At 39.3% G+C, this 11,523-nt stretch overlaps 1 protein-coding gene across 2 annotated transcripts; it reads right to left on the minus strand.

Annotated features, from left to right (window-relative positions):
• Window positions 1–2,648: 2,648 nt before the first annotated feature.
• Window positions 2,649–10,183, minus strand: tekt3 (tektin 3). Of its 2 annotated transcripts, none has more exons than XM_005725906.1 (8): window positions 9,705–10,183; window positions 8,882–9,458; window positions 8,165–8,248; window positions 7,984–8,054; window positions 7,747–7,890; window positions 5,681–5,903; window positions 4,674–4,828; window positions 2,649–3,162 (listed from the first exon to the last, which is right to left on the minus strand). In XM_005725906.1, the coding sequence occupies exons 2-8, from the start codon at window positions 9,446–9,448 to the stop codon at window positions 2,946–2,948; spliced, it is 1,461 nt and encodes a 486-aa protein (XP_005725963.1). In that variant the 5' UTR covers window positions 9,449–9,458; window positions 9,705–10,183; the 3' UTR covers window positions 2,649–2,945. The 2 variants fall into 2 exon arrangements, with proteins under 2 accessions (XP_005725963.1, XP_013764426.1); XM_013908972.1 differs by having other exon boundaries at window positions 8,882–9,488.
• Between the last annotated feature and the right edge of the window lie 1,340 nt (window positions 10,184–11,523).

Below are 11,523 nucleotides of genomic sequence, written 5' to 3' on the forward strand. Positions count from 1 at the left end.
AGTTCAAACTCGCTCTCCAGCAGTTTGAGATGAATGAAAATGAAGTGAGAAATTTGTTATTTCTAACAGCATAGCTGCATCAGCAAAAAACACAACCTCCTAACAACATTAGCTTTAAATTCTCCAATAGTTATGACTCTGAAATATCTATAGTTGACAGTTTTTTCAACTTAAAAATACATTGTCTTTTTAGGCCCATTCCACTTTTGACAACAAAGGTAGCATGTATTTTCCCACTTATCATATATGATGATTTTGAATAGTTTTCCTTTGTTTTTTAATGCAAGGGGAACCTTGGCAACTTACCAAAGAGAGAGATGTGTTTTAAAATGTTTGGCTATGTGTCAAGGTGTACAACAAAGACCTGTTAGACTAGATAAAACAGAATGTTTATCATCACCGCACAACAAGAAGGCTCTGGGTTCAGGTCCACCAGCTAGCTGAGGCCTTTCTGTGTGGCGTTTGCATGTTCTCTTCATGTCTATATAGGTTCTCTTTGGGTACTCTGGCTTCCTTTCACACTCCACAGATATGCATGTTAAGTTAATTGGTGACTCTAAATTGGCCGTGAAGGTGAATGGTTGTCTGTCTCTCTGTGTTAGCCTTGTGATAGACCGGTGACCTGAACGGGGTGGGATAGGCTCCAGCCCAAACATGACCCTGAATTAGATAAGCAGAAGAAAATGGATGGATGTTAGTAATAATGTTTATAAGGCACCTATGGCATGTTTATGACCTAATGTGGTATTAATTAGCTTTTTTTAAATTTACATATAACATAATATCAAAAAAATAGCTCCTAGTGGCGTCAACTACTTGTCTTCTTCAGCGATGCTTTCTCAGTCCAGGTCTGTAATTACAGTGGAGTAAAACACGCTCAGTGACAGTCTCAAGTGTTCTATGATCAGCTCTTTAGCATGGTATGACGGTATGTAAGAAACATATAATAACATGGGGCATAGGGCATCTATAACAAGAACTGCTGTTAAAAATAAACTGCCAATATGTTTGGACTGCAGGAAGAATTCCAGAGTACATTCCCCAAATGTGGTATGTGGGGGTGGTAGATCAGGTCAAATGGAAAGACCTATTTGTGTCCCACACAGACAGGGATCCATAACCTCAAAGTCAGCGTAAGAGTGAATGTACATTCCACTTTTTGCCACTATTATGTATTTCTGAAGAATAAAGCAAGAGTAGTAAGGACAGAATCCAGGAGAGGAGGAGGTGGTGCTCATGTTTTGCTATCTGTCAATATAAATTTAATGGCAAGGTGGTGAAACAGGGAGTCTTTTGATGTGCACTAGACAACAAGGTCCCTTTCTTTTGCACTACGGTGCCTTAGGAGATGGCCCACAGGCAGGCTTGCACACACCCATTAAACACACATACATGTATGAAACCACATCAGAGATCTTTTTGCTATTGAATTGCTCCTGAGCATTGTCCTGTTTGCACTAAAGGGAAACCAACTCATCGCCCTGAGATTGATTACACCCAATCAAAGTGCAAGTTACGCACACATACAGTAGGTGGCTGAGCTTTATAATCACTCCGCCCTCCCAGTCAGGAATCTTTATGGTGAAATTGCTCTCCACTTAAAAAACAGATGTTTTCGTGCTTTTTTCTTTAATGGTGTAGCCACTAAAAAGATTTTATAGACCCAGTTAGATCTGAGATAGACTTTTTAACTTTACGGCTTAGCCTTCACATTGATTCTGTTTCATCCCAGTATGCAAATCCAGTTAACGTCTGGCTCCAGATTCCACTTACTTTGTCTGCAGGCACTCGTTTAAAATGAGACATATTTTGATTTCGAGGCATATCTGCTTTATAGACAAGTGTAATACGATGATGAGGATGCAAAGACAGTTGGCGTGCTCAGGTGGTTTGGTGGTATGTTTTCTACAGTAGGTGACTACTATACAAACAATGGTAAAACTCTTACACTACTGGTAATTCAAGCGACATTTATATTCCTCAGTAGGGCCAAAGGTTATACAGGAAGTGGAGTAGCACAAAGGGTTGAGTCAGGGACTGTGATAGTAGTGTTTACAATGCATGCATTTGTATCTATGTGTCCAAAGTTTGCTTAGGCTCAGAAAGCTATTCGCTATACCAACAAAATGAAATGAAACTGATACTCGATACAAATACAAATGGCAGCGTCTTTGCACAGGAGCAGGCCGACACTGGCACAAGAGGGACAGCGAACACGGGTGACAGAAAGAGACTGATGAGAAGTTATGAGGCTCAGGTCCTACGGGAGAGCTAACCAAACTACAGGTGTATGTTTACAGTCTCAGTGCCAGACTTACTTAAGTAAGTGTTTCGTACATGCCACGTCCAAGATAACAGTTAGGTCACTCACTGTGTTGTGCAAATAACTCTCTGCTTTTTGTTTGGGGTTTGTCGTCACGTGCTACTAATGCCCTTGTTTGTGCTTCACTGGCTCAAGGTTTGTCGCTAAGGTAGTGTTTAGATACATAAAGATACCTTGCTCCAGTTGGTAGTGTATAAGTACCTCTTTTTTTCTCAGGTGCTATCACAGTCACAAACAAAATCAGCATAATCTATTCATAGTTAAAACAGGGCTCCTTTTAGATGACCAGTTAATATACAACATAAAGAATCTCTATGTCAGTGTGAAACAGTAAATAGTTCTGTTAAAGGTTTTAAAATATAGGTTGCAAGTGTGAACACAAGTTTCTGCCATTTAGTACATTAGTAGCATAACATATGTGTAATTGTATTACTGTAGATATCAAGTTTTTGCCTTTGCATATGATTCTTTTTCTTATTTCTTTTTATAAACTGCTGCATATCTGCTTTTAAAGTCATCGTGTTTACATTTAGGTCATCCACACCTTCATTTAAACCACTCCAAACCTACAGAAACAATAACTCCATTGGTCTTCCAATGGTCCTCCTTTTAAGACTTGGTTTTAGGTGTAGCCCACCAGACGGGGCATGCTAGGAAAGCTCTTGCGCATGCTCATGCACTTCTCCTGGTCCAGGAAAAGTGAATTGGCTTTGACAGATAGGTCATGTTCCAGGGATACTTTGGTCTTCACCAAAGTCTGCAGAGTGTTCTCGGCCTCCATCAGCCTCTCTTGAAGTTTCCGAATAGTGTCCTCGATCTCTCTCACCTCACTCACAAGTCTGAATAATTAGAGAGAGAAAGACTGCTTACTGTCAAATCTGCAGCATAGGGAAAGAAGTTAAGGAAACTTTCCAAAGTATGACATTGTGAGATTTGCAATTAAAGGTAATAATTTATATTATTGTTCATTTAAACCACAGAGAGGCCAAACCCCTCTAAAATGTATCAAATGACAAAGTTAAAAAACATTTTTGGCAGTAATTCACTGGTATTACACTTTGTCACTCAATGAGGTTGATTAACTAAAAGTGACGTTAAAAATTAAGTTAAAAGTACAAATAGCAGCCGGTTAAAATCAGGGAAATCAGTGCATTCTTTGTCAATGATTTGTCAATGATTTGATTCTTGATTGAGAAATGGTATATTTGCATAATTTTCTTCACTCCTTGAAGTAATTTGTAACATACAAAAGGCACACACTACATTGCAAAATAGCCTGAGATGCATTACCACATAATTACTAGTTATATCAACCACCAGAAAGCAGTTTTCCTTCTTAGGTGTGGTTCTGGCTCAGGAGGTAAGCCAGGTCACCTACGTCCATTGGAGTATGAATATGTGTGAATCTTAGGCTACGTTCACACTGCAGGTCTTAATGCTCAATTCCGATTTTTTGATCAAATCCGATTTTTTTTGTCTGCTTGTTCAGACTACAAATAAAATGTGACAGCAAACCCAGACCCAGAGCAAACAGTATTGTTTGACTGATGGCCCTTAATATAAAGACTTGTTTCGGACTTTACGTTTCCCAATTTTGCTTTAAGTTATAAAGTTATTTTGTTATTTACATATGGCCTAATAATTATCCTTATTGCTGTTTTAGAGAGGAGCGGTGCTTTAAAGGATAGCTGCAGATTTCTGTCAGAATCTGCAGATTATACAGTACAAATAAAATGCTCACGTTTCTCCAACGTTGTCTTCCCAACAGTATCACTGACATCTACACTGGATGGCCAGAAAGCGTTCACAATGTCTTCTCCGGCGCTGATAATTGGCGTCTGTCTTGTGTCAGTGACGTAAAAGACGGATTTAATGCGACATGACCGTTCAAACAGCAGTCGCTTTCTAAAACGGATTTGAAAATATCGGATTTGTGCTGTTCAAACTGTCATACATAGGGTCAAAAAAGTCAGATTTGATGTGCTTTTGCCTGCAGTGTGAACGTAGCCTTAGACAGACAGTGCTTACATAGAAAAAAGTGCTTGTATAAATCGGAGTGAATGGGTGAATGCGGCAACGTGTATAAAGCGTTCTGAGTACTCAGAGTAGAAAAACGCCATATGGGAACCCGTCCATTTACCATTCCTGACTCCTAAAACCAGACAGCTTTTTGTCCTTCACCATGACCAGCTGGTGTCTGCTGATTGTAGCACAAATGTAGAAGGTTTGGTGATTTTCTTTCTCTATTCACCCTTAGTGCAAGTAACTGAAACTCAAAACCTTTTTGTCTGGAGGAACAATCTAATAACATCTGAAATCACATCTGATTTGGAAATGTGGAACAAACTACCTGTGGTGTGGATTGTCCCTGCAGAGCTCTATGTTGGGTCTGCGGATCCTCTCCTCCAGCCTCGTTTGGGCCACTTTTAATGGGGACTCTTTATCTCTGAGAGCCTTCTTTATTGACTCAATTAGCATCTCAGTCTGAAAGATCTCTTGTAGAGTCTGCATGAAAAGACAAAAGACAACAAATTGTGATGCAGCCGCTGAGAGTTCCAGTCATGTAAGCATAGCTGAGTTAGGCATGGAAATTAAGGGAAAGCCTGACCCAAAGCCAAAAGAAGGGAAAATGTGAGAATCTCAATAAAAAGGATCATGTACAAAGCTGCAGACTTTGAGTCAGCTGAACACAGGCACACACATGCACAGTGGCCTGCTCTGTCTAACCCCATCTGAAATAATTTCATTTCAGCCAATCGCTACTTCTTACAGCTAACAGTGAGTGAGGTTTATTGAAGACCTTGTGCTTCATATCACTCCTGTCAGTGTTCAAATTATCCAGCAGCTCTCGATGGCAACCTGAAATCAATGGGATAAAGTGCAGAATGTGACACAAGCAATGAACAAACTACTACAGCTCCTCTCCTTTGACAGGGATGTTTTGCAAATATAATCCATATAATCCACCATAGAGGGCAAATCTGCACAGCTGATGGAGATAGAGAGTTTTAGAAAGAAGCGGGGAAAAGGATTGTACAGACACATGATCTCTTCCTAATAAGTGGCAAATGTAGTTAAATACTCAATAAGAAAAAAGGAATGGATTTTTTTCTTTTTTTTCCTAAAATAAAACCATGTGATTGCCTCTGAAACCACTTTTCTTAATAATCTATTTCACGTTTTATTTCACATTGTGAAATAATCAAGAACGAAGTCCAACGTAAGAATAAAATTAGGAACAGGCTGTAATTCATTACACTACGATTAAAATACAATGATAAAAAAATGTCCCGTTACATAACCTTATCAAGATATTATTGTCTTTTATGAAATAAACCATGCAGAAAAGGTGATGACCTTAGCCAGGTGTGTTTGCAAGCTGTTCTTGGCATCACCGGTTTCTGATATGCGGTTGGTGAAGGCTACGTTGACATTGTTGAACTGGTTCCACATTTCATTGGAAGTGGCGTTCAGCAGGATTTCTATCTCATCCCTGAGCTTGTGGGAGGCAGCTCGCTCGCTTTGGGAATGCAGGATGTTGTCATCTGTAAACTTGGACCACGAGTCAGGCAGAGAGATTCTGACAGAGAAACAGATGCATTTACAGTATGTTCCAACACTCCCACTGGTTTTGAACATGATGCATTGGGAAAAGAGTTTTTCAGATATCACAAAACTTTTTATCTATTTTAGCCAAATTTCATTGTTATTGTTCTTAAACTTTTGAGAGGCAGGGGCTTGTTAGCAAACGAAAACCTTCAAGGGCCCATCATAATAAACCAGATTATATAGTAAGTCTATTACAAAGAATTACTATGATTAGTAAACTTTCAGGTACCATTCTTAGTGAAAAACTTTTCAACCTAAATGCTTAAAATGCGTGAAAACTGGTATAAAAATGAAGTGAGCTAGTATAAAGAACACAACATGATTGTTTGGGTTTTTTGTAGTATAACTGTACAGTTAGACATTAGATTTACCCTGAAGTCTTAGGTACATGCATTCATGTCCCTGTTAGGTTGCAATAGTTGTGGTTACTTAAATGTTTATTGGGAATGACAATTATGGAAAATTGTATAAAGCTTTTGTTTGTTTGTTTTAGCAATTGCTAGTATTCAAACGGGAGATGGTGAACATGGTAAAGCTGACACTTAGAGTCATCATTTACACTCACTGGCCACTTTACTTGGTGCTGCTCAATTGCTGGTTACAAAAAACTAATCAGCCAATCACATGGTGGGAACTCAGTACATTTAGGAATGTAGACATTTTCAAGATGATCTGCTAAAGTTTAAACTGAGCATCAAAATGGAAAACAAAGGTGATTTAAGTGACTTTGAACATGGTGGGGTTGTTGGTGCCGGATGGGCTGATCTACTCGGATGTTTCCGCACAACCAACTCTAGAAATTCCAGAGAATTACATGTGAAAGAGAAGATATCCAGCGAGCGGCAGTTTTGTAGATGAAAATGCCTTGTTAGTGTCAGTGGTCCACGAATAATGGCCAGACTGCATCAAGTTGATAGGAAGTTCATTCAAATAATAATGCATTATAACCACAGTGTGCAGAAGAGCATCTCTGAATACTTGACATGTGGAACCTTGATGCAGATGGGCCACAGCAGCAAAAGACCACACTGGGTGCCATCCTGTTAGCTAATAACAGGAACCTGAGGCTACCATTCTCAGAATTTCACCGAAAGTGGGCAATAGAAGACTGGAAAACTGGCTTCTCCTGCATGATGGTACGGTGAGAATTTAAAACATATAAAAAAATATAAATGAAAATATGAAAGCATTTATCCTTTCTACCTTATATCAACAGTTTGATGGTGATGGTGTTTTGGTTTCTTGCCACACTTTGAGGCCCTTTAATACCAACTGAGTTAAACACCACCGCCTACCTGAGCATTGTTGCTGGCCGTGTCCACAGAGTGTCAGTCTATACTGCCAGCAGTATAACACATGTCACAAAACTCCGATCACCTCAGCCTAGTTTCTTGAACACAACAATGGCCTCCAGACTCACCAGATGTCAATCCAATATGATCTCAGTGTGTTGGAAGCACCACGTTGAATCAATAGCACTACAAATTAAGGTAGTTTGGAAGGCAAAAGCAAGGTGCACCATATAAAGTAACCAGTGAGTGTATATCGTAGCCCTGGTGTGCGTAAGTGCAGCTTCACTATGTTCCTGGCATTACTATTAAGTTTTAATCGCCTGATAAAATATTTACATATCACTTGCAACAAATCACCAATATACAGTAATGCTTCAAGACTGCTTAACATTTTTATATATTTATCTGGACACAACAATTTATCATTTCATGCAAGCGTAAACAAATTCTGGACAGCAATATCAAGTACTTCATCGAATATAATTGAATCATTCAGATATTCAAATATATAATTATACTCACGAAGGGTCTAGTCTGTCAACTCCTCTGTAATAGCCAATACCATCCGATGTGTTCCTTAAATAGTGACACCTTTGATCTATCCTCTGCGCTGTCAGTTTGTCACTCAGATCTCTTTCCAACTCATGTTGAGCTGCTCGGTTTGACCTAATGAATCACATAACGTAAAACAGAAATGAAAACTTTTATAAATTGAGCACATGTCAAACTGCACAGTCTTAGTCAGATTGTCAGACTTACGCTAGCTGAGCAATGGCTCTGTCCAGATGTCGCCTCATCCTTTCCTGACATGACTTTATAACTTCTACCTCCTTTTTTTAGCACAGGTAGAAAGAATATAACAACTTTCTTATTTCTGCAGTAATATTGGTCTCATGAGTCCCAAATATATATATATAACCACACTGATCTTTCATTTTACCTTTATGAGATCTTTCTCTACGTCATCGTGTACCAGGTCAATGGACATCCTCCGCTCTCTGTGGTACAGACACTCTTGAGACACCTGTTAGCAAAATTTTATTTTGACTAAAGCAAGATGCAATGGTAAATCCATAAAGAACATTTTCACATTGATTGTGACATTGATTGTGACACTCCAAAAGATGGGGATATAATATGATTGTAAAGAAAAACACAATTTATATCAATATCAAGGTGTGCATATACTAAGTTCTGCAACATGTTTGGATCATACTCCAATTTCAGTCACCTGGAGAAGTCTCTAAGAAAGTCTCATGCTACATGATATTGGTCTAGAAAGGTGTCCCTGTCATCAGATATAAAGCCAGATCAAGTTAACTCTCTCAGGGGGACTATGGTCATTCGAACAGGGCACTAGGATGACCTATTTATGGGACTGACCCAGTGAAAGCACCGTCATTTTGAAGGGTTGCAAAGGATCATGCAAAAACTGTCTCTACAACCAAACAGACGACTGCTTTAAAACTGGCATAATATGGATGATTGATAATATGCGTGCACTCAGTCTTGGTATGACCAGTGTTATGTCATGTTTTCTCTCAAACAAATAAAAAATATCAAGCTAAATGTTCAAATAATATCATTCAAAATTAGTGTGCATCCGTGAAAAAAAAATTCAAAGTAGCTCATTGAAACATATTCCTTCCAGCCTCACCTGAAGGGGCCCTTCAGTCTCTGCCAAGGCTCTCTCTAGCCTCCTTTTGACCTCATTAAGAGCTGCTATCTCTGTCACCATGTTGTCGATCTCATGGCTCAGCTCAGACTTCCAAAAGACAATGTCATTGAGCCTTTCTCCTATGTTCTTGCTGGTATTCTCCTGGGTTCGTCTGGTCAGTTGCTCTTTATCCTGCATCAGCCTGATGGTGTCTCTTCTTAGTCTCTCTGCGCTTTTCCGGGAAGACTCGGATTCCCTGTAGTTGTTGTGGTTGGACTTGTACCAGTCATCTGGAGTGTAGCGGGTGGTCAGCGCGCTCCTGTTGGATGGGTACAACACCGTCTTGGCACGAACCAAATCTAAATTCTCTCGTTGTATGGAAGGGGATGGGATAGTGCTGTTGCTCTTGTAATAGCTGTTTGTCCTCCACAGACTGGCATTGGGATTCATGACCAGGGCTGCCTGGGGGTTTCGATAGCTGGATGCCATAGTGGAGATGGCAGGGAGAAAGTGGCTGCTTTTTGGCCGAGCATACGTTGCTGTCAGAGTGGATCCAATCAACTCCATTTTTCAAAGCCTGCAAGGGTTCAAAGTGGTACTACTAGTCCTGAGTCAAAGTAAAGAAAAAAAGTTCTCAAACTGATTTGAATATTTTACATATTCATATTAGCTACCTGGATCAGACATTTAAAGCAGTTTACAAACTCTGTAGGTTGGTTAAGTATACAAAGAAAATGTGTTTAGATGGCTCATTAGAGTAAGAAGGTGGAAAATAAAATCAGAACTAAGGTGAAGCATCAAAGTAGACAAAGAACTGCCTTACCAAGATGAACGCTTGTCAGTTGCTCGACAGTGTCTTGTGACCAGCTGCCTCTCAGCTCTGTTTACCTGAGAATGAGCTCAAGAACGCACTAAAGGTAAACTGGCATGCATAATAGAAAAGTTAGCAAGTCATTCATTCAGCCAACCAATGGTGTTGCACAGTCCTGGACAGCAGCAGCTGGCCTTGTTCAAGATTTCTGTTGACACAGAAGCAGTTGCCATGGGTTACTGCAACACTGTGCCAAGGATTTTCAGATTAATAGTGACCAGGTGCTTTTCTTTGGACTAGTAAATGCACCAGTGTTACAAAATGTGTCCACAGGACAGATGTAACTTTGGTGTTTGTAATGTTTCTTCTTATTAGATTTCTTTATAAAAATCCTACTGACCTCCTGTGACTTTACAAAGTTCCAGTCCACTTTTCAACCAATACAGGCACAGCTTATCAGGAACACAGTTAAAGTGGAAAAGTAAAATGCAGTGAAAACAACACAGCAAATAGATGCCTATATTATAAACCCTCAGCACCATGAACTGTGATTTTTTTTTTTTAATTCACTGATAACTTACAGCTCTCCACATTCTGCCTGTTCTCTTCTTTCTTCATTAAACAAGATAAACATTCAAAATGCACCCCAATCAGTTTTTAAAGAATTTATTTACGGATGATCGATTACTTTCTGTAGCTTAATCAAGCCATTTGTCATTAAAATCCTTGATGGAAGGGAAGCAATCGGAGCTTTGTTTTTAAAGCAGTCAACTTCAGTTGGTCTCCATGCATGCACACATTAGCTCACCGTCACCCTGAGAACCAAGCTGTCTGTATTGATTACAGTTACTTGTTTAATGATTCATGCCGCAGGAAGAGTCCACACAAACCCCTGTAGCACAGAATAATAATCTGTGTTGTGTTACCTACCATTGGAAATGAGGATCGTTTACATTAATCTGTTCTGAGGGGGTAGGGCTGGACAGATGATAGCCTGGTTTCCACAGGGACAAGGAAAGGTGTAACCAGGATTTATTTAGCTCTGTCTTAACAATAGAAGTGTGATCTGAACAAAATCTTTGAATGAGATTATTTTGGGGTCTTTCCAACCACCATATGTTATTTAATCTACTGCTAATTATTTAATGTTGTAATAATTTTAAAACTTTACTTGGCAGAGTTTATGGCGGGTAAAGAGAGCTTTCTCATCCTCCCTGGCTGTATGATAATACTTAACCAGCAACTTTCAGTGAGATCAGCTTTCCATCTTACTGACACTTACACACTCATAATGTAGAACTCAAGCACAGAATGTTTTCTAACTCCATGTTTGTAGAGAATAACATCTATATTGCTGTCCCTTTATGTATGGATGCTGTGTTAAATACTGTTGTAGCAGCAATCATTTAGTTAGCTTATCCTCATTACATGAAAGAAGTTAGTACCCTTACAATCTGGAAGTAAATTAGTGTAACTCCCCAAGTAGGGTCCAGTCTGAATTTGATCTATGTACTCAGGTATTTAAGGTGTACTGTACTGACAAGCTTAATTAATATTTGTTTTTTGGGAACAAAATTTTTTTGACAGGTTTTTCTTTAAGTAAAAAAACAAACAAATCCATCAAACCCCACTTTAGAGATCACATAATGAAATCTCAAGCTCATTAATGAAGAATTTGTGATTGGCTTGCAGGTTTATATGTCCTGCCCTGGAACCTCCCCTCCTCCAAGACCTGCCCACTTTATAACTGGAAAGGTCTTGGTGGCCACCACGTGCAGTTTTGCAGCCCGTGCTCAGCTACTATTGTCATAAACATACAGGTTTAGATTTA

Source organism: Pundamilia nyererei, unplaced genomic scaffold, assembly GCF_000239375.1.
Source record: "Pundamilia nyererei isolate P.nyererei 1_Seehausen unplaced genomic scaffold, PunNye1.0 scaffold00017, whole genome shotgun sequence".
Lineage (NCBI taxonomy): Eukaryota > Metazoa > Chordata > Actinopteri > Cichliformes > Cichlidae > Pundamilia > Pundamilia nyererei.

Bases quoted from the DNA above. Each gene is read 5' to 3' on its own strand.
- tekt3 (XM_005725906.1), bottom strand. From the start codon at position 9,448: ATGGAGTTGATTGGATCCACTCTGACAGCAACGTATGCTCGGCCAAAA. The intron at 7,891-7,983 runs GTAAGTCTGACA...GTGATTCATTAG, and splicing joins AGAGCCATTGCTCAGCTAGC to GTCAAACCGAGCAGCTCAAC. The intron at 3,163-4,673 runs GTAGTTTGTTCC...CTAATTATTCAG, and splicing joins AGGGACAATCCACACCACAG to ACTTGTGAGTGAGGTGAGAG.